General features: G+C 38.2%; 1 protein-coding gene and 2 long non-coding RNA genes across 5 annotated transcripts; 2 read left to right on the top strand and 1 right to left on the bottom strand.

The window, feature by feature from the left end:
• Window positions 1-2,116: 2,116 nt before the first annotated feature.
• On the top strand, window positions 2,117-3,079 carry LOC115728407. Its single transcript, XR_004013827.2, has 2 exons — window positions 2,117-2,480; window positions 2,746-3,079. It is a non-coding gene; the product is annotated as an uncharacterized LOC115728407 (long non-coding RNA).
• Window positions 3,080-4,250: 1,171 nt separating this feature from the next.
• LOC115728411 (5'-nucleotidase SurE-like) lies at window positions 4,251-14,173 on the bottom strand. 3 transcript variants are annotated; one of them, XR_007199738.1, is made up of 10 exons: window positions 13,922-14,173; window positions 13,427-13,521; window positions 12,512-12,576; window positions 12,050-12,093; window positions 11,212-11,289; window positions 10,918-11,071; window positions 10,564-10,740; window positions 10,012-10,071; window positions 9,789-9,938; window positions 4,251-4,635 (listed from the first exon to the last, which is right to left on the bottom strand). XR_007199738.1 is itself a non-coding variant. In XM_048285373.1 (9 exons), the coding sequence occupies exons 1-9, from the start codon at window positions 14,065-14,067 to the stop codon at window positions 9,852-9,854; spliced, it is 906 nt and encodes a 301-aa protein (XP_048141330.1). In that variant the 5' UTR covers window positions 14,068-14,173; the 3' UTR covers window positions 9,666-9,851. The 3 variants fall into 3 exon arrangements, 1 of the variants encoding a protein (XP_048141330.1); XR_007199739.1 differs by lacking the exon at window positions 4,251-4,635 and adding an exon at window positions 7,923-8,242; XM_048285373.1 differs by lacking the exon at window positions 4,251-4,635 and having other exon boundaries at window positions 9,666-9,938.
• LOC125316606 lies at window positions 5,199-12,930 on the top strand. Its single transcript, XR_007199740.1, has 3 exons — window positions 5,199-5,404; window positions 12,481-12,649; window positions 12,813-12,930. It is a non-coding gene; the product is annotated as an uncharacterized LOC125316606 (long non-coding RNA).
• Window positions 14,174-23,148: the final 8,975 nt, after the last annotated feature.

The following is a 23,148-nucleotide window of genomic DNA, read 5'->3' as shown; positions in this document are numbered from 1 at the left end:
TGTCAAACCTCGTATTGTTGTTCAAGATTTTCAACCGCCGATAACAAAAATTAATGAATGAGTGAATTAGATGCTTCGTCGTGGTGAACACTATGGGCAGGATGTCAACAAGAATTGCCTTGAAACTTCACCTTAGCTGGTCGGGGTCAAGTTGGATTTGAGTCGGGTAATAATGATCCGATCCAAACATATCCATTTAACTCTTATTGACCCATTTTTTCTATAATGCAATATTAGCGACCCATAATAAACCCAACCTAGATGGAGCCAGAGCTCCAATTCTTAGCAATTTTTTTTCCTTAAATCGTTTAAAGAATGGTCGACTCCATGGACCGGCTCGTCGATACGTAAGGAAGCTAAGGTGCTTGAGTCGCATCATGGGCGCATGGCACATGAGCAATGTGGAAATGCGGGTGAGCGGCATGCTAACGACTGAAAACAAAGAGGCTTTGGAACTAGGTACTTGTTGGTTCCGATTTGATTCACAGTTCTACATGGGAACCAGCCTAGTTTATGTTTTTGGATAAAAAAAAATGAGCTTTTTATGGTAAAATTTTGAAGTTACACCATCTCAATAGAAAAACATATATTGGTCATGTTGTTTGTTAATGTCAAAGGCCATGCTTCCATTCTCGATGTGTGCACGATTGTGTTTTTTCTTAAAAAAACTTAAGGCTCTAGAATTGGCCTTAAGGGAACCAAGCACATGCACCAAGGTCCCCGCCTAGACTTGGGAGGACCCAAGCCAAACCTCTATGGATTAGGATACGGGCACCGAGGTCTCGAGCCTAGCCTCAATGGACCCAAGATCGACGTCCGTGGACCCAGGCACAAGCAATAGGGTCGTGCTCGATTCCGAAGGACTTGGAGCCCAGCCTCTTTGAACTCAAACCCTTTCATCGAGGAATTGGGCCCGGCCTCAATGGACTAAGGCTAAGCGCCACTCGAGCAAAAGAGCTAGGTAACCGCGTTACGGCTGTTGGAGATTATTATTCAGGATTCTTTTCACTTGTAACTTATCTTGTCAAACACCATATCGCTATTCAAGAATTCCAACCGCCGATATCTAACATACATAAATGAAGTGAATTTAGGTACTTTGTCATGGGAAACAGTATGGGCAGGATGTCCACAAGAATGGGCCGAGACACTTCATTATGGAGACTGGGCCTACAGTCTAATTGGATCAGTTTCAGATTGAGCTCCAAAACAAGTTGGTCAACAATGTTTCAGTTTCTCGACGTGGATAGTTGTCTGTTTCAGGTAGGTGGTGAATTAGAGAACCGAGAATGATGTTTTCCCCCCTGCGCACACTCGTCTGTATCTACTTATACACAAGCGAAAGCGGCAGTTGTTGGACGATACAATATGCCGAAAGAAGACATTGACACTTAGACAACAATGTTTTGGAATTTCTAATTGGTTGTCTAATTGCGTCATCCGAGACTCATACATGCTCACTTCATACATTGTTTGCTGAAGAGATTTCTGGGAACCTCTTCCGATGTCGTGATAAAATCTTTCTTTTAAACGAGGGGGAGGAAAATCAAGCACTGTCATTACATATCGTCGTGCGCTTTAGAAAATTGAGTCTCGATATTATTGGTATTACCTTAGTATTTCCTATGTCTAACATAGATTCAGTCCTTTCTCTTTATGTTAAGATAACCAGAGAAGCCTAGTAATATTTAGGGGAAATTGATAGAGATGCAGTCGAATCAAGAGCTATGCCCAAAAAAGGGTGAGTCAACTTTTGGAGTAAGCAAAGAAATGGCTGACACGGTGACTCTTCCAAGGCACCCAAAAGGGACGATTGGACTTATGGGAGGAAGAACCTTGCCAAGGACTCTTCTACGAGGCTTAGAACGCAAGAGGTGACCCCAAAATGGTATAAGGCAAACAAAAAAGGCCCCCCCAGATTTCGCTTTCACTAAACTTTGATACTACTGAACACTCTAAACCCAAAAAAAAATAAAAATAAAAAACTTGAAAAAGCAAAAAGAAAGAGGAAGAGGCTTGAGGTGCAAGTGAAGGGTCGATAGCGAAAGAGGAGGAGGCAAGGTCTTATTTCTGAAGGGTGGAGAGTAATGCTTGGGATTGGTGGGGGGGTGGGGATTCTTGTAGCTCACGAGAGAAAGGTTTTGACAACGACATTGCAACAAGAGTTATGAAAATTATTGTTGATGTGTGCATGATTGGACTCCAAGGGAATGTGGAAAAGGTGTCTTGGGCACACCCGGGTGATGATCTAGACTTCACCCTTCGTCGAAGCAAAAGAAGAAAAACCCACGTCTTATATTTATTTTCCTCTTTGCTCTCTCGCCCCACCTCTTTCTCCATACGCTACGAGTCTTAATGTTGTCTTCTTCCCACACATGAGCCGCGCCTCTCACTCCTCCTCCTCCTCATGGGGTGGCTTCAGTCCCTCCTCTCTCCATTGAAGAAGATGTGGTTTCGCCTCCACTCAGCTCCGAAAAAGAGTATGTTCTCATCCCCGCAGACTAGATTCATGTTTTACGACTTGTACATCTCTGCAGCCATTGCCATTCATCGGCTAAAATGGCAATTGGGTTCTGCATGTCGACTCGTCATCTTGATATAGGCTTTTCGTTTCCGTTACTTTGTTCAGTCTTTCCAATTGTCCAGTGGCTTATATCTTCTAGTTTCCATGCTGTGTACAGCCACAACGTTTAGAATCTCTCTCTCTCTCTCTGAACAGAGATTGACAGCATCATTTTGTGACAGGAAGAGGGATATACATTCTCTACGAGGACGTCAAATCATGCCCGTGTGAGGACGTTCATGTGCTGTGGTCGATCCTGGTGGAGGCGAACACGCCTTCTGCGCCGTCCACCGCCAAACAATGAACACCTCCAGGTCGCAGGGGGTTCTTCCACTTCTCAGGCTACACTAGAAACCCCCAGTCATGTACATTAAAATATGTATTTATAATGTCTTCCACTACACTCCTGTAGCTTTGCCTCATCTTTCTCCCTTTCTTTGTTCTGATTTTTGAGCATGAGATTGTTGACTTATCATAACTTAAATTTCAAGGATTCCATGAGGAGTGCTCCTTCATGAGCTTGAGGGAAAGCTTCATGATCATTTTGAGTAAGTGAGTACTTGAAAGGCACTAAGCAGTAGGATAAGAAAGGTAGTTGGACGGAGAGAATATATATTTTGGCTTCTTATTGTTGCCTTGTCAGTTTCAACCGTTGAGGTGGCAGTTAGTTCCCACCTTTCAAATCCTTTACGAAACTCACTGAAGTTGACTTCAGGAAGCTAGCAAAAATGGATGGGACACCATACAAGATTTTCATGTCCTCCCCCTTTTAATCAAAATGATTATCACCTTTAAGCGATCTTTCACGAGTCATCAGGGTCTTTTTCAACTAGAATTGAGCAAGGAGCAAGTGAAGCCTGCAAAGACTTCGAGATATTAGAAGGTCGTGACCTGCGTTGAATTGAAATAAACAGAAATCGCTGAAAGAGATCTCGCTGAGTCTCCTATGGAAGCTTCATAGCGTAGATTAGAGCTACGAGAAAAACAGGCCAATGATGGAAAACACAAAGATATATCCAGAGAAGAACGTTGTGTTTCCATAAGAGTAATAGAGATAGCAGCTGACAAGATGAAACTCCATCTACAGACCCAAAATGGGTTAACCCATCATGCAATCAATCCAAGATAACCGTAAATGTAAAACAGCAATTTGAAAAGAGGAAAAGAAAAACGAAAAGAAGAATGAAAATACTTCTCAGTTTACGTTGGTTCATTTTGTACGGCTGCATGAAGACTTCCCCATCCGACATAGAACAGTTTAAGAAGCATTTACGCATACTGATTGTAAGTGTAAGGTGATGGAGGCCTTTCTTTCAACATCTCTTGAGCAGGTTACTGCACAAGCTTTTCTAATTATTGGCGCTAAGCACGTGTGTTTAAGTTAGGTGCTGGCTAGCATTTCAACATCAGTATAAATCATTTGATAGCCAAAAATGTCGTAGGCCTGCAGCAACTCAACATATAAGACAATACTCGAGTAGATGCAAAGCTCTATAAAGTCATTGTCTAATGATTTACATAACTACATCTAAAGAAACTTGTAATTCCAAAGGAAAGATACAAAATTGACTAACTAGACTTTCAGTTTTTCTCAAGTTTGAATGCAGCATATTTTCCGTTTAATATGAGCCATGTGGCACACACGCGACATTTTTGAAAGATTTCTCCTCCTTGCTAACTATTTCGCGAATGAGGAGGAAGATCTGATTGGGCTAATACAGATCAGAAGGAAAAATGAGTTCATGATAGCGCAGGCCTCCTAATGTTACTATAAGTGAACCTTAACTACAGAGAACAGGGTAATGAATTTTGACAGGGCAACATTAAGATCAATCCTCCGCATAAATTGCATTGGGAAGATGCTATTATTTCAATAGTCAAATGTGAGCATAGCCCCATTTGTATTAATTGGGGAAATTGAAAGCTCGTACAATTCTTACTTGACATTGGCAACTTTTTCCTAAGCTTAAGATCCCCAGGCAAAGAGATGGCACAAGACATGGCTTAAAAAATGAATAACCTTGACAATAACTTGAGTGTGAAGCATATACTCTCCACATAGAGAAGCAATCCTGCATAAATGAGCAATTTTCATGTTAAAAAGAAAGAGACTACAGAATTGTTTTCATTGTTTTGACCGTTAAAGCGAACTGTTAGGTCAACATGCTATTTATATAGATATGCTATTTCAAGCGTTGGATCTTAAGTTTCACTAAACATCTTCACCTCAGCTAAAAATATAAAGTGTATGTCTCTTTACTTTGGTCATCAAAGAAAGTGAACCCAAAAATTATTTTTTTTCCCCTGGGTGTTTGGCCCGTGCGTTTTCAAGAGGGAAAAAATTTTAATTTTCACTAGAGTGAAGAAGATTAAATATATATCCAAAATATGAGATTGATGCCTATACCATTGGCATAATTATTTAGATGTTAACTGAAAGCACAGGACCCAGTACACTAATTTTAGGGGTTTGCAGGTCATTATGTGATGGCGAGATAGTTTACTACATTATGAGGTTCTTTTTGTTAGAAATATGATGAGATATTTTGATGCATCTAAGTTAATCAATATTAAGGTACATAGATTTGTACGAGATTACTTACTAGTCCTCTGGTGAGACATTATACAGTTGTACAGCTATTTCTATGCAGATTTATAAGTTTGAGGATTAAATGTTGCTTAAGATATTGTTATGATTCCTAACGTTGTTATCTTCTGCACACTACCATAATGTTTGTATCGGATTGGTCATTGTACTAGTCACCCTACCCAAACCTCTCCATCCAAAGGAACATGATGCCCATAATCACCATGTTACTTCCCAAGAGCAAAGTCCTGCAGGTGTGCTTCTCGTTCGAGAACTGATTCTCAAGAATCAGGATTCTTACTCATTTGAAGTTCTAAAAATTTACCCTGTTGCGAACAGTTGGGTAAGGACCATAGTTTCCCACCCTAATCATCCTCTAATTTAGTCTCCATATTTTCTAAAATTCCACTTTGTCCTGGAATCATAGAAGCTATGCTAGATGAGCAAGCATAAGAATTCCTATCTCCACATTGTATATACGTATTATGCCCATGAATATCCAAACATTCAGATCCTTCTATCTTCTTCAGATTCAGGTGCAACAACAAATGCAAGAAGTCAAGAACCTTCATCACTCTTCTAATCAGACCAAACTTGTGCACAAAGCAATTTTCAGATTGATAGCATTCATCATTGAGATTTGTGAGATTTTGTAAGGCCATTGCCAACTGTTATAAAAGATTAAGCTATTAAATGAAAGCGTAGTTTAATATTTAATTACTTACACCCCTCCTCGCGCTTAGTCTGATCATTTTGCCTAGTCTAGGCATGGAAATATTTTATTGAGGAGGCAAATAGAGGCCTGCAAAAATTTGAACTCGGGACTTCCTTCTTTGATACCATGTAAAAATGATAAAGCGAAAGAGAGGAATTCTTGTATATCTCGATGTGAATAGAAAAGAGTACGGGGAGCCTATCTATTACATGACTATCTAAGAGCGCACATGACAACACTTTTAGAGAAGAATTTCTGTTCTAGAAGTGCTTCTAGAGTAGAAATCCGTTTTATTACGCAATTTCATTTTTCTACTTTTGGAATATTTTTTTATCATATGTAGTTTTGGAGCCACTTGAAGAAGTGAAAAAATTTTACTTCTCTTTAGAAGTAGAAAAATTAACTTCCGATTAGAAGTTGATTTTTGGAGTAAAAGTGTTGCCATGCGTGCCCTAAAGTAATAAGATAAAGATAATACCATATTTAATCATCAATAGTATGCACTATCAAGAGAGATTTATGCATAATCTTGACATATGTGCAAAATCAAGTAGAAAAGAGTACAAGGACCCTATTTATAAGCTTTATTCGATGACTATCTAAGAGCGTGCATGACAACACTTTTGGAGTAGAATTTCATTTTCAGAAATGCTTCTGGAGCAAATCCATTTTATTAGGCAACTTCATTTTTCTACTTCTGGAGCACTTTTTTGCTCCAGAAGTAGTTTTAGAGCCACTTGAAAAAGTAAAAAAATATTACTTCTTTTTAAAAGTAGAAAAATCAACTTATGGTCCTAGGTTTTATTGCTTAACTACAATAGAATTTCATATGCTGCTTGTGCATTTTGTAACTGTAGACCGGACTTCTATCGATTGTCTCTTCTTCGGATGCCGCACCCTAAAGTAAATTAGAGCAGAAGTGTTGTCATACGCGCCCTCAAGTAATAAGATAAAGATAATACCACATTTAATCATCAATAATATGCACTATCAAGAGAGATTTATTCATAATCCTAACAAATGTGCAAAATCAAGTAGAAAAGAGTACAGGGAGCCTATTTATAAGATTTATTACATAACTATCTAATAGCGCGCATGACAACACTTTTGGAGTAGAATTTATACTCTAAAAGTGCTTATGGAGTAGAAATCCGTTTTGTTACGCAACTTCATTTTTTTTATTTCTAGAGCATTTTTTTGCTTCAAAAGTAGTTTTGGAGTCACTTGAAGAAGTAAAAAGAATTTACTTCTCTCTAGAAGTAGAAAAACCAACATCTAGTCAGAAGTTGATTTTTAGTGTAGAAGTGTTATCATGTTTGCCCTAAGGTAATAAGATAAAGATAATACGGAATTTAATCATCAATAATATGCACCATCAAGAGGAATTTATGTATAATCCCGACATATATGCAAAATCAAGTAGATATCCTAATATCGCTAACATTTCCCTCAAAATCAAGGTGACTAAGTCTGCTTGAGTTTGAAATCAAGTATAACAGTGCCATGAAAACTTGTTTCTCCATGAAATCAACACTCAACAATGGGCTTGGTGGATCCGCGGCAAGGCGGCGCGTGGCTATGCGTGAGACGGCATCCGGCGTGGTATTGGCTTCTCGAAAACTAGACGCGAAAGGTCGAGAATCGAAGGGGAAATAGCAAGTGGCCCAATGTGGCTAGCTTGCGAAATAGTAACTGAGCGACGCGGCCTATATTGCTAGTGTCATACCATCGAGCGGCCTATACGATTGGCTTGGAAAAATAGTTACCGAGTGATGCTACTTGTGCGACCGGCATCAAAAGAAGAGCCACCTCTATAATAAAAGACTTGACTTAGTGACGCATCACCGATGTTGTAACACGACCACCATGGCGCTTACTTAGACAAGAATGAAGAACTCTGATGAACCCTATCGAGAGGCAAAGATGAATTTATTTTGCTATGGATGCATTGGGTGCACCGGGTGTGCTCCGCATCCGATGCATTAGGGTTTCCTCGGGAGAGGAGACTCCGATACCATGTAAAATAATTCTAGGATCTTCAAGAGCGAGGGAGAGAGAATCAAGAAAGACTAAGTCTTTATTCAATTGGCTTGACATTACACTTTGTTAGAGAAAGGTATTTATAACCTAACAATTTGCATATGAAAGGAAATAATTTATTCTAACAAGGAAATTATCTGTCTTAGAAAATCACGAAGCACCACATAATGTCCCTATTATCTAAAAATATCTCTAAGAATATTCTCTAATAAGGAATTATCTAATATCCATAAATATACTTCAACACTCCCCTTCAAGCTGGAGCATCCAGCTTGCATCCGATAGGTGCAACTTTCATCCAAAGTGTGTGATCGAGCGCCATACAAGCCGAACCTTACACTAAACACTAAACAAGAGATATGGACACATCAAACCGGACTCAAGATAACGATAGTTGTGTAAGCTGAACCTTACACTAAACAAGAGATGTGAACACATCAAACCGGATTTGACAAGTGCCGAAGAAACACATAATCAAAAAGTTGACACATCTTTCTCATACAAACTTGATAGAACCGTGTGGAAACCCAACTTGAATTGCGGCAAACCAAATTGCATCACCTACACGGCACTCAACTTTAGCTACTTGATGAAGGTCTACTCGACTCAGGTGCTTACAATTGCCTGTGCGCTTGTCGATGACGCTCGCCCTTTAAAGAGGTCTCACAATGATTAACGTCCATTGTAAGCATTGTCAAGTGTGGACCAAAATTGGAGAAGTTTCTAAACATGAGTGCTGTAGACTGGAGAACTAATGGCAAAAAGAAAGATAAATGTTTTGATTTGAGTCCCTCTCTCTTGGTGGCTTTGATACCATTGAAATTTTATGGGACCACTGCCAACTGTTTTAAAAGCTTAACCTATTAGATAGATGCATAGTTTAATATTTAATTACTCTAACAAGATAATTAGCCTATCCCATTGAGGGCAAAAATGACAGACATAAGAGAAATACAAGTGCTTCAGATATTCTGTTATACCATCTGTGTTCTCTATATACTCTTCATACACATTTTGCGTATTAACAGTGGATCAGTGTGCAGGCTGCAAATGACTGGAAATCAGGACAACGTTTCCTTCTACATCATAAGTATGGGCTAACTGTTGGCTCTTGCTAATTCTGGTGAGTGATTCATAAATGAAAATTGCAGGTCAACAAAATAAGAACCATTACCACAAGAGTTATAAGTTCTGACATAAAATAAAGAACAGCTTCACGAACCTAAATGGTCATAGTTCATGCAAGGGTAAATCTTAAGTCAAAAATGTCCATGAAGAAAGTGCGTTCATGAGATTTGTCCTACTCCAAGTTTGACAGTTCAAACACCTGGTGGGGCACTGTTTGTATTGCAACTGAAATTACGACTTTTAAAATGCTCTGAATGAAGTGTCCAAAAATGTTCAAAGTTAACACGACAGATATGCATACATCTCTATGTATGAGAATGGTTGTCATGATGATTTCTAAGCCACAAATTTAAAAGGTTCCACCTTTGACAAAAAATCTTGTTACTACATAAGAAAACTCCCTGACAAAACAAGATAGTTGAATACAGATATACTGATAAATCAGTTCGTCCTCACTACTTTTTCTTTTTCTGGTATAGAATTAAAGAAAAACTTCACTTTTAACTTTCCAGTATTCTTTAAAATTATTTATGGTCATTTACATAGTAACAAAGAAATTATTCACTGGAACCAAGCAAAGTAAATTCATCAAGCTAAAGAAAAGGTTAAAAGAAACAAGAATGCTTGATAACTATCTCATCCATGCCTAATTCCATCTAATATGATGCCATAGATGTACTTCACGGAAAACATGATCATCACAATGGGAAAAAAAATTCTTAATAGACTACGTAAACAGGGGGAAAGGTACAAACCTCAACTCATATGTATTAGTCACAAAAGGCAATCTAACAGCATTAAGAAGTCAGTGAAGGGCGTTAGGCCACATTTGGCAGCCAATCCTTAAAAAAACTCTCACATTCCACATTCGCTGGGGAAAGAGCACCAAGAGGCGTAACAGTGATCTGGCAAAATCATGCGTTAGTTATGTCCCATGCTCAATCAATATGATTCCATTAGATAGAGCAGACTACATACAAATCCTTCCTTCAGAGATCGATGATCTGTAGCATCATCATCAACTTGGGCTCCTCTTACCTAGAAATTTCAAACAGAAACATTATTAATTTAAGCCTTAGAAAATCAATAAACTTCAAGTGTAAGAAGACTTCAAAAAGCATCTTTAGACCATAAGGTAGATTTTATTTGAAAAACATTATTTTCAACCACCAAAACATTATTAATTTTAGTCATACAAAATCAATAAACTTGAAGTGGAAGAATACTTCAGAAAGCATCTTTACAATAAGAGGTAAACTTTATTCGATAAAAATTCTTTTCAACTGATACATGACAAAACCAAAATATGACAAACACAACAGACTTCATGCATTTGTTTTCATAGCCTGATATCAAAATTAAGTTGTGATAATTTATCAGAGATTCTGGCAGAACGGTAAATTTTAAGCCATTATTAAAGGACAAACCAAGCATATTCATAAGTTACCCTGTTAAGAACATTGAACCAATCTAAAAAGCATAAAATACAGCATGTAAATAAATAAAAGAAATGAAATTTGAGACTATCACTTCTCTCTTAAATAGAAGATGTTCCTGAGACATAGTTGATCCATCTGCTTCTGTCAACATCACTGAATCCGTATCCATTGTCATTGTTGATAACATCTTCCCTCCATGCATGTCTGAGTTCACTGGTCTCCATGCCATCTGGATTATGCTTCTACCCTGCTTAGTGAGCTTATAGCCCTTTTGTGGGCACATAAAATGGAGAATGTTACCACTTTGGGACAATGCTAACTAGGCAATGACTGTTTTAGTCGTTGCAAGGATAAGAAAAAAGAGAAAAGCTCTAGAGAGAAGAGCAAGATGCATCCGAACAACTAAGGCATTTCATGTTTCCCAAAAATGCAGCAGTCCCTTTACCTTATGATTTGCAACATCTGTCGGCAGATCTATATTCAAGAAGCATTTTCTGGGATAACTGCTCTTCTTTATCTCAGACAAAATCGAACCAATAATAGGTAAGCAAGCCTCAGCAGCAAGTGTGAAGTCTTGCACGCTGCTTATACCTCCAACCCTGGATTTCCAATACAAAATATTACTGTGCAAGATGAGAGATGGCCTCAATAGAAACAATTAGTGTAACATATGGCTTTATAGGAAAAGTTTCACATATTTGACAGTAGGACTGTCAGACGTCAAGAACAATATGCTCACCAATCATACGATATAGAAATAGATGGCACGCCAATAAAGAAGGCCTCACGAGCACCAGCAACTGTGCCAGAATAAATACTGCAATATCATGCAGTCAAAATCTTTAGAAAGGGCAAGGACTATAATGGATGTAATAGACACGTATTGACTGCCAGGGTCATGCTATTTGATAGATCTTATTTAGATAGATGCATTAGTTTCATTTTTCAAATCCTAATTCAAGAAAACAAAATACTTATATAATTATTGCATCATTTAAGAGGCTAAGCTGCCAAGCAATGTATAATAATCACAACATTTCTTGTTCCACACAAGCAATGACTGCATACAATGAGCTTGAAAAAATGGCTTGCATTACAAAATGCAGGCATCTGAAAATTAGTACAAACTCAGCCATGTTTGGAACAGGGGGGAGACGAAATGCAGGGATCTGAAAATTATACAAGGCACTTCAAGGAAAAGCAAAATCTTTTGCAAGATCAAACATGATATTTCAGACAACTATTTAATGCAATTAATTAAGTAATAGTCATGATATGACTGTCTTGTTTATTGGCCCTGACATGGGATTCATCTTTCAATGGTTGCAGAGCTTTAAACATTTCTTGTTGATTTTACAATTCAGAAGTGATCTCATTCCCAAGAAGTTTTCTTTTTCTTTTGCAGATTTTTCTGCTAATTATAAAAGGAAGGTCCACGTGACTCTTCTTCATTAATATCTTCCTAACTTGGGGATGAATTATAAGCAGGAGCAAGATGAGTAACTGAGAAGGATATCCTGAATAGAATTGCAATAAGTAGAAGACTGTGGAGACACAGAAGAAAAAATTCGACTAACATGTGATATCCACAGTTGTTACCCATGTTAATACCACTGATTACCTGCACGGATATAAGAGGAATGCATGAGACAGACGAAAGGAAAATCAACTCATGCAGCACAGAAAGAAAAACAACAGGGCTTAATTAAACAAAGAGCAACTGCAACTTTCTCACGATGCGAGAACACTTCATCACAAAAGTATAAATGACAGAACGGTAAGGGGGCTCTGCGTGTGGTGCTTATCACCATGTTGTTGGTGCTTTTTGCCCCAGATTCAGTCCATTCATACAATGGAATGAATGAATCTGAAATTCGGGATCTCAAAAATAGTGACAAACTCTCTTGACCGGAGGCAAGGCATTTCTTTCAGAAAGAGTCAGTGTACAGAAAAACTAGCCAAAGTAATTTTTTTTTTTACTATAATTTGATCATGCTCATTGATGCAGTAATGACTACCCAGTAAAGCCTGAAAAGTACCAGATCAGCAACCGAGGGGAAAAGTGACTTAGAGATTCCCAATGACGTACAATCTGCTGGTGTCCCTGCAAAATGAAAAGCCATTACTGGAAGAACATGGAACCAACCATAGGGCCTCTCCAGCCTTGTTGGGACTTTGTTGAAGAACAAAGGCTATTATTGAGTAGTTCTCTTTAATGCTGATTAATGGTGATAAAATTCTTAATAAGAGGTTTAGAAAGAAGACAATAAAATGTCATGTGAAATATGTTATTTGCAAAAGTCCTTGATTCATTCACATGTAAAATGGCATTACCTCTAGATGAATACAATATATATATAGCCATGTAACATCAGCAATTCATCTAGGTGCTAACCTAGATGCATCACTTTCCATTTTTTACCTTCAATTGAAAAAACTAGCACTTTTGTAATAAATAAATAAAAAAAATATAAGGTTTCTGTAATGAGACACAAAGCTTCCTATGAGCTTCAAAGATGAATTATAACAATTAGAAATAGTAAATTGAGAAAAGTAGGAATAAGGGTCCGATTCTTCCGATTAGGAAAGTAATGGTACTTTTCAGAAAACAAACTCTCTTGCTTCTTCCAAACTAATTATCCTCACTTTCTGCAAATATTCAATTCTCTTCCTCAACTATGTACATGTACATCATTCTTCTTCATGTATCCGAGTCTCTTTGGAGCATACAACTAATTGCTTCTTCCATAAAACAATTTATGTATCATCTAGTCGGAGATAAATCATGTGGATAATGACCCATGTACACGATCTAAAAATACGAAAGCCTTTCATATCCCGGAGTAAGTCTAAGGCACAAAAACACACAATGGGACAATCTTAATCTTGCAACAACATATTAGCAGGTTAAAGATGATCACCAGAACAGAAAAAAAGAAAGAAACATAACAAACCTGACACCGCAAATGCAATTGCTCCTTCAATGTGCACTCGCCTAGCCACAAGAGGTTGACGCAACGTGATACAATGGCTAACAGCTGATTTTTCCCTGTCAATTAAACAAATTGGCACAAGGAAAAAGGAAATAAGCGAGAAAAGTTAACAGCTCTACGAGTAATATACCAGGAATTCCAGCAGCAAAGTGAAATCATCAAATTTTAGAGCAAAGTAACACGGTGATCTAAACCACATTCATTAAATAATACCCAAAAGCGAGCACGGAGATGAATTCGCATGACCATAGCACGGTATAACTCCAGCTGCAGAGCCCACTCAATCTAATAACATGGCAAGCAACATTGCCGCAAAATAGAATTATCATCAGCTTGTGACTCGCCCAATCAAAGGCAAACTCAAGCCTCCACGAAGACGATCGAGCTCTACCACGTTCACGTGTATGCAAGCATGCGAAAGCAAAAATGAAAAAAAAAATTAAATCAACGACGTACGAGTCGGGAGCGCAGACTTGGACGTTGTAGCGACCGGAGGAGACGAGGACGCGGACGAGGGATTGCATGCCGGGGGCGTCGATGCCGTCGTCGTTGGTGATCATGACGGTCGGCCGGTCGACGGATATCACGCCGGGGACGTCCATTTTCTCCGCCGTCGCCCTCTTGCTCTGCGTTCGAATGAGTAAAGCAGAGTACGTGACGGAGTCGGACTCTGATTGCTCTGCTATTGGTCAGCGGTGGTTGGGGGGCGTTTATGAAGAACTGCCTCAACGGATCCGACGACGAGTGAAACGGTGCGTTCGGATTAGGAGGGCCTATTCGGATTCGGGTTCGGATTCGGATTCGGATTCGGTTTTGCCTCTTGCAAGGAATAGGATTTCATTTCTGCAACCTTCTCATTGATGTTTTATTTTCGATCTCACGTACGAACATTCGAACAAATTGGACGCGGCCTTTATCAGAGGAACTCGATTGATCCCGACAAGCAGATGGTTCGGATTATTAGTTCGACTTAAGATTTGGCGGACGATGAGGTTTGGAATGTCGTTCCCTGCGCTTCTTTGTCACGTTTCTTGATGTCGATGCTAATTAATTAATGAAAAGTGAGATGGATTACATTGCTAATTAATTTCTGGAACTATTCTCAAGAGCATGACGGGCAGAAGATACCTTACAAGGTGTTCGAGCCGGCGGAAACTTTTCCTTCGAATGGAGTGATTCGCGCAAGACAAATTGAGAAGAGGAAAATTATCGAAAAAAAAAACCATAAATTTATTATAACTATATCAATTCAGTCTTAGATTTTTTTTGTCGCGTGCATGATAACCATTTTATTTTTCCGTTTTTGCCCCAAATTGGAATAGAAATTTGTTTAGTAATACAATTCTATTTTTCTCTTTTCGAAATAAATTTTTGTTCTAGAAAGAGATTCGAAAAAGAAATAAGAAACTAAAAATTGTAACTTCTTTATTCCAGAAAAAGATATGAGAAATAATATACCAAAGCCCTTGGCTTTTTTTCAAGTCCTCGTTGCACTCTCTATTACCCTTGCTTTGTCGGTCACCGCCCACCGCCGCCATCGCCCGCTAACCTCTACCGGCCGCCCCAACCCTCGCCACCACCGCAACCACCGCCGTTGCCACCACTGTCGGTCGTCGCCCCCCACCGTCGTGGCCACCGCTAGCCATCGCCAACCGCCGGTCCCTCCTTGCCGCCCACCCCCGCTCTTCCAAATGAATAGTTACTAATGCTGAATGTCTTGAAGGTGATTTAAGAATATTTGTATCAGTTTGTCGAAATCAAAGAAGCAAGAAGCAAATGTTCAAGGTAACGACACCCATGTACTAGACTCAACCGAGTCTAGTCAGCAATTCTCACACGTGTTACGGAAATTTGTTTTGAATAAGTAAATGTGTGGAGAGGCATACTTGACATGGAATGTTCAACTTGAGTTATAGTTACTCTGTCCATGTATACATATACAAGTATATCATCACAAGCCCATCAACGTGCCAGAAGCTGGTAAGTCTCCTCACACAAGATAATAAACACTCAAAGCATAAACTAGTTCGTTTTTTTTTTTTTTTTTTATCCTATCTCTTACTCTCGTCTCTCTAATTTTTGCCCTACTTCTTTGCAGAACGAGGGAGTCGAGTTCCATGCCTATGATATTAACGTCCCAAACTCACAATCCATTTACTAGCAGGGTCGCATGCCTATTGTTGATCTTATAAAAGATAGCATGACCCATTTGATCATTGATTGTTTCTTAGTCTATGCAGACACCTTTCCTAGCCCATGCTTAATTGGTCCGTCGAGATTTCCGAAGGAAATCTACTCTTGTCTACTTGCCTTGAAGACAAAACAGCATTTTGAATATACCTTCATTTATCCAATCAAGCCTAGCAGATTATTGGACAACTTTTTTGCTCGATATACTCAGTTACTCACCCCCCACGTTCAGAAAGAATAACTTCTTTGATTGTGGATTTCACGAATATTTTTTATTTCAATAAAGAATAAATATTAAGCAACTACATATGCAATAGATAGAATTTTCTTCATTAATACCTTGGTACATGTTTGCTATTATTACACTTTAAAAGATTTTATCTGGGTGACTTTTAGCTTTAACCTTATATCTGTATTAAGAAGACTTCATCGTAAACTGAATGCGTCGATTTGCCTTTTATATATGCCTGAAAGCACCTCAATTGGATATTAACATTAGCGAATTCGAATTATCAACCATAGTTGTTCGACATAGATGTAGAGTTTTACGTATAAAATCCGTAACTGACCAATGTAGCCTTTTAATTAACAAAAAATGGATTTTCAGTCATATATGATAAAGCCCCGTTACTCTAGGAGTACATTGTGGATCAATCAATTATGCTATCATTCGGCAAAGGCGTTTAGCAAGCGTCGAGCTAGCTTTGAGCCAATCTAGGCAAAGGCGGCGAGCGTCTGACTAAATTGATACAATTATATTAAGTTTACAACTTTTTTGATATTTTTCCCATTTCTCTTCGGGCCAGAACTTGGTTTCGCTTTCTTGTGTATTTTAATTTATTGAAGGCATCGGAGATATCAACATATTGATGACGTGTGCGGCACTTGGGGTGGTCACACGGTTATTTTGTATCGGTCGGAAAAAATTGGTAATAGTTTTTGGGTCATTGTTTTGTTTCTCCATTTTCTGGTAATAGGAAATAATGCGTTACCATTAAGTAGAAAATTTTACTGCAATGTAGAATGTAGTAATAAAGAAAAATAACCTGGGCATAAAATTGGTTGACTTTACAAAAATCCACCGTATAAAGATACGTACAACATAACGTCAGGCGACACAAAGGATAAATTTTGTACGCTTTACTAGATTTTTTGGAGTCAGCATTGACTAAATGTTGGGAGAAACAACAGTACTTTTCGTCTTCCTTGTAAATTCCTTGCGTAACTATTCTCTGCGTCTTGCGAATACCGTCGTTGATCTTGTCAAATCCTTGACAAAGACAAATGATGTTGCCATGCATCCTTCCGAGCCATTTTGTCCAAATACTTAGAAATTTTGTGTCGTTATTGTGTCAATGTCCTTGGAAAACTCCAATATATGCCACAACATAAAACGTATTTCCTAAATAAATAAGTCACAATAATATCACAAAAAACTCAATTGATACAGTTGTGATAAATTTAATCAAAAATAAATTTTTTATCACCAAAAATCTCAAATTAGTGCACACGTGACAAATTTATCATCCTTTAGTTTCAGTTAAATTTGATTAACATCACGAAAAATTTCAAATCAATCCATATGTGACAAAGAAGGGTAAAAACCCAAATCTGGTACACATGTCAACTATCACACGCTATCTAACTCGGCAAATTTAATGGTAAAATTTAACGGAAACTAACATGGTAAATTTATCACAGATATACTAATTTGGAGTTTTTCGTGATATCAACCCTAATATAATTATATACATATATATTTTTATCAAATACTAGTCCAATTCTAAACTGCGAATTATTGTTTGTACTTTACTATTTGAAAGTTACTAATGTATAAAACGACGGATGCATTCTTTTTGTTTTCTTTGGTCAAATAATGTCTGCGTTCGTTCGTTTGTTTTTTTTTTTTTTTTTTCGGTAAGGTCTGTGTTCGTTTGTTTTGTCGTTCTCATTCTCAACAATCATTTTTAGTGTTTACTTTTCCTAAAAAAAAATAGATTATGTCAAATTTGAATGACTCGACGTCTCTACGAAACAAAAACATTGTTGATGCTCGAGAGAAATTACATTTGTATTATCTTCTAAAATGTGCTAGGCTTTCATTCAGTATTCCCATCTATGTTTTTATATTTATCTATCTTTTATAAGATTTAGAAAACAAAGTAGTAAAGACTTCCATTTACATATTATTTTTTTATATTAGTCAGCTACTGCCACCGAAACTCATTCGTGGAAGTTTTCACTCTCTTGGCGACGAGATTTCTCTTATAAATCCGTCATATTAACATTATTTTCGAAAAAAAAAGTGCTATCGTCAAGAGGAATATTATTGCAATTTCTATTTTAGCCAAATTGTATCTTTATTTACTATTTCTAATTTCTTTCACCATTCGCATTAAGCATGTTAGATAATAAGAAATAAGGCGATATAACTATAAATAATCATAACAGTATACATGTCTTCAATACACACATACATACACAACAATATAGCAATAATGATAGCATATTAAATTGATAATAAGTCAATGATTTACTTCTCAGAATCTAAATCTTTATGATAAAAATGAGAAATCTAAAATCTCACGATTGATGCGGTTAGTGCAAAATTGAAAACGTAAAATATCTGGAAATAGACGGGTTTTTTTTTTTTTGTACTTTTATATGAAAATGTAAATCATTATTTTTTTGGGTACTTTTATATGAGGTATAAATAGATTACAGACGTTTGACCAAAAAAAAAAAAAAGGATTACAAACGACGAATGGTTTTCATTGCGGGATTGAATCTTCTATTCTTGGAAAGGATATATTGTCAATTGTTGTATTTTGATCTTACTACCTTTTAGGAGTATTTTTTCTATTTTAGGTTGCCCGTTACCTTTGTTGTAGCAACCTAATTCTGTACATAAAAGAAAGAAAATGGCAAAAGAAAAAACAGAACAAGAAAAAGATTCTCCGAGGACGTAGGCTTATTGCCGAACCTCGTTAATTCTTGTGTATTTTTTGATTGTCTGAAACTCAACATGGTATCGGAGCAGGTTACATCCTGCTGATTTTCTGGTGGCTTGCTTGTGTTATTGCCGCAGATTGCTTCAACACGGGTTGTTGCAATTTCCCGTTGGTGGCTGTTCTTTGTTTACTTTGAGTAATGGGAGATAAAGAGCAAGATGTTGCAAGGGAGGGGTCATCAAAGGCCGTTGTGCAGGAGGCACACAGTCAGCGACTCACATCCTTGTTGCTGAATGGGAGGAACTTTCTGCCGTGGTCCCGAGCCGTCACGATTGCCCTTGGTGGACGATCTCGATTGGGCCACATCACCGGTCGGACGAAAATTCCACAAGAGTCCGATCCCGCATTTGATGAATGGCAAGCCAATGATCACAATGTCATGACATGGCTTTTCGATTCTATGGAATCTCAAATATATGAGATCTTTGCCTATTCCGATACTGCTCAAGCTCTATGGGAATCTCTCTATGAGATGTATGGCCAAGCTAATAATTCTTCTCGGATTTTTGAATTGCAGCAAGGTTTGGCTTATTCCAAGCAAGGTGCGAATCAATCCTTTACCGATCATCCGGGTCACATGAAAAAACAATGGGACGAACTCCGCCAATATCGACCCGCCACCCAAAATATTGCTGATTATATCAAAAGAGAAGAGCAAGACAAAATTTTTCAATTACTGGCAAGTCTTAAGCCCGAGTTTGAAGATACCAGGAAACAAATTTTATCAAGTCCCACGCTTCCCTCTTTCAATTCGGTATGCTCCACCGTACAAAATGAGGAGACCCGCAAGCGGGTCATGAATTTGGCTTCACCTTTTGTCACGGCCATGGGGGAAAACTTGGCCCACAATGCTACAATCAGCACTAGTGTCACACCACAAAGTCAGCAAGTTGAGTCTAGTGCTTTGGTGTCCAGTGTGCGTTTTGTCAAGGGAAAATCCAAGAAATCAGTTCGCTTTCATTGTGATCATTGTGATCGTGATGGGCACTCTAAAGACCGTTGTTGGGTTCTTTATCCGCACCTTCGTCCCGCCAAAGATAGAGGTCCAAATGCTCGGACCGCAGTGCATAGTAATGGGGTAAAATTTCAGACCCAGTTGGAATCTCTTGCACTTCAGGTTCAACAATTACTTCAGACTCATGGTCGTGGAGAATCTTCTTCTACTACTGTCGCGACCTAGAAAAATAAACAAGTTAATTTTCGGGCTAATGGATTATCAGGTTAATTAATTAACTAACCTAACTCGGACTCTCCCAAGTCCATACCAAATCGCAACTTAAGATTCAAATAATTAACATGCAACGTGTTTTGAATTGGAGTCGCCACTAATCATTTTCGGTAGGTTGATTAGAAACCTAAATAAAATAGCGGGAGAAAACTATCTTATTTCCGCGAACCGGAGATTTTGAATTCGGGGGATTTGGTTACGTCGATTTCTCTAACGCCCTTTCGGTACCATTTTCATGAAAAATATTTGATTTGGCAATTTTGATGGATTTTGCTTGAAATTCAAAGATGCAATTTTTTTGGTTTTTCTTCTTTTTTATGGGGATGTAAAACATTGAACTTTGTACGATATACACCATGGGTGATTTAGAAAGAAAGAAAACGCAGCCGATCACGAGTATTTACAAAAATAAATTAACATGTAATAATGCTAAAATTTGGAACACGTGGCATGTCTAAAATAAACAAACGAATGTTCACACCAAACGATTACATTTTTGTAGATCGAGATGGAAAGGATTACCTTCTATTACACAAAATCTTACTCACATACACGTTATAGTTCCCTTCAAGATCTCGGAGTGGGAAGAACGCTGCCGTCGTCGAAAATGGCAAGCAATGGCGTTGTTGGGTTGCGAGGGGCGAAATATGTGTCGGGACTCGTCGAAGATGATGCTCGACTAAAACACTTTTCTTCACTCTCGAATTTTCTCTTCTGATTTTTCTCAAGAACTCTCTTTTTCCTCTCTAAAAATTCCTCTCAAAAACTCTCTCAAAACTCTCTCAATTCTCTTCCACTCTTCCTAAAAAAACTCTCTCAATTCTCTTCTACTCTCTCTCTCTCAATTCTCTTCCACTTCCCCTTCTAAAACTCTTCTCAAGAGCTCTCTCTTTTATAGGCAAAGTTCTTCATCCTTCATTCTTCACCTTCATTTCTTCACCTTCCATCTTCATCTTCTCTTCTTCATCTTCATTTCTTCACCTTCCATTTTCATCTTCCCTTCTTCATCTTCATTTCTTCACCTTCCATTTTCATCTTCCCTTCATTATCTTCCCTTCATCATCTTCCCTTCTTCATCTTCTTTTCATTATCTTCCCTTCATCATCTTCCCTTCTTCATCTTCTTTTGGTATTTGCAATACAGTCCCCGAAGTTCCAAGTATTTGCAATACGAGTCCACGAAATTTTAAGTATTTGCAATACAGTCCTTGAAGTTTCAAATCTTCTCGGTGTATTTTTCCATCCCGTGCCTAGTCTAGACGCATGCTAAATTAAGTGTTACGCTTGCCCGATTATATGCCAATGCAATGTACGCTAAAAATAAATATGTGAGATGATTTTTTATAATTTTTATGCAAAAAATAGATTAATCAAAATTTAGGCGTTAACAGTGCCCCTCTTTGAGTGGAGGCTCGTAGAGGTTCCGCTCAAAGACAAAATTGAATCCTAAATTTTGATAAGTGCAAATTATGGATGAACTTTTTGGCGGGAGTTTTAATCCCATTTTTTTATGTAATGAAGTGATGCATGATATGCAAGACCGTAAATAACACGTGTCATAATTTCCCTTTTTCCATGTTAGAGAAACATCGCACATGGATCGCATACAAGAATACTGTTTTACCAAATTTCTCGTAAGCTAATGGTTCTCTTAATTTCCAAGCTTCTTTTTGCAGATGCAAGGATTTTAAGGTATTTGGCCTATCTGTTATCGGAGACTTCTCCCTAATGCAAGACAGCGCAAGATATGTGTGTCGTTTGAGATCACAAGAGCTACGTCGTTGTGAGTCGAAAGAAGTGGGATCAAGTTCACAAGAGCTACGTCGTTGTGAGTTGATTAAATGTCGAAATCGCCGAGTGCATATGTCTTCACGATTCGATAAAGGGGAACCAAAATCATAAGAGCTACGTCGTTATGATTTGGTTTGGATAAAAAAATATGGGTGCTTATGTCTTCATGATTTGATAAAGGAGCCGAAAATCATAAGAGCTATGTCATTATGAGCCGACTAAAGGTCAAGATCACCGGTGCATACGTCTTCGTGATTCGATATCGAAATCATAAGAGCTACGTCGTTATGATTTGAAGAGATGTCAAGATCGCCGGTGCATATGTCTTCACGTCCCGAGATTGAAACCATAAGAGCTACGTCGTTATGATTTGATAAGATATCAAGATCGCCGGTGCATATGTCTTCACGTCCCGAGATTGAAACCATAAGAGTTACGTCGTTATGATTTGATAAGATGTCAAGATCGCCGAGTGCATATGTCTTCACGTCTCGAGATTGAAACCATAAGAGCTACGTCGTTATGATTTGATAAGATGTCAAGATCGCCGGTGCATATGTCTACACGACTTGACGGAAGAGGCATATTGCCCGAATTGAACAATATTTGATAGGAGCACCATCGAATGGAATCGATAAGCACAAAAGGGGCATATTGCCTGAATTGAATCATAACAACTATCATGAGAAGAGTTGTTAATTTGAAAAGGGGTTCGAGAAAACTTACCCGGGTTCTCCAAACGATTAATCAAGGAACGAAGCGATTGTCATGTATCGTACCTGGTAGGCATTTGCCAAAAAAACTTGCTCATTCAATAATCCTTGGATGAATTTCGAGACCTTGGGAGGGAACTCGAACATCGGGAATGTATTACCTATCATAGAATGTCATAGGTAACACACACAAACATATTCAACAATGAGTATAATGCAATCACTCATACTATGGTTCATGCATAACCATTCCGTCAAGTTTGCATTACCAATTTTGTCCAGGGGAGGTTCTCACATTACGAATACCTCGAATGTGAGCTGAATGGGGGACTTCGGTCAGAAAGGGCTTTTTCTCACTCTCGAGAAAAGCTATTTATCCCGTCTCGAGGATTCAAGAGAAATCACTCAATCTTTCCATCATCGCATTCGATAAGGATCCAAGTAATCTCGCAATTGATACGACCGAGCCGATCCGGGAGGTCTTGATTAGGACCGTAATGAGGGCTAGGTCAAAGGTTTACAAAGGGGACTCTAATTGAGTCAATGCTGCTGAAATGAATTTCTTCATCATCTGCTCCAGATTTACAAGTCAAGAGCCCCGCAAAAATGAGAGAGAAATAATCTTGCTCGAACTTCTTCGAGTGATGCTTAAAATCATTTAACTCTACGTTAACTCAAGTGCCATAATCAGAAGAGACTTTGGAGGGTTATAACGTAGGCTAGGATTGGGGGCCGAGGAACGAAAATGCTC

The sequence above is a fragment of the Rhodamnia argentea genome, chromosome 1 (genome assembly GCF_020921035.1).
Source record: "Rhodamnia argentea isolate NSW1041297 chromosome 1, ASM2092103v1, whole genome shotgun sequence".
Classification (NCBI taxonomy): domain Eukaryota; kingdom Viridiplantae; phylum Streptophyta; class Magnoliopsida; order Myrtales; family Myrtaceae; genus Rhodamnia; species Rhodamnia argentea.
The sequence above is the reverse complement of the archived record's forward strand: the minus strand, read 5'-3'. Positions and strand labels throughout refer to the sequence as shown.

Coding starts and splice junctions, on each gene's coding strand:
- LOC115728411 (XM_048285373.1), bottom strand. CDS start 14,067: ATGGACGTCCCCGGCGTGATATCCGTCGACCGGCCGACCGTCATGATC. Junction 10,741..10,917: donor CAGATGTTGCAAATCATAAG/GTAAAGGGACTG, acceptor TGCCCACAAAAG/GGCTATAAGCTCACTAAGCA. Junction 9,939..10,011: donor GATCTCTGAAGGAAGGATTT/GTATGTAGTCTG, acceptor TGATTTTGCCAG/ATCACTGTTACGCCTCTTGG.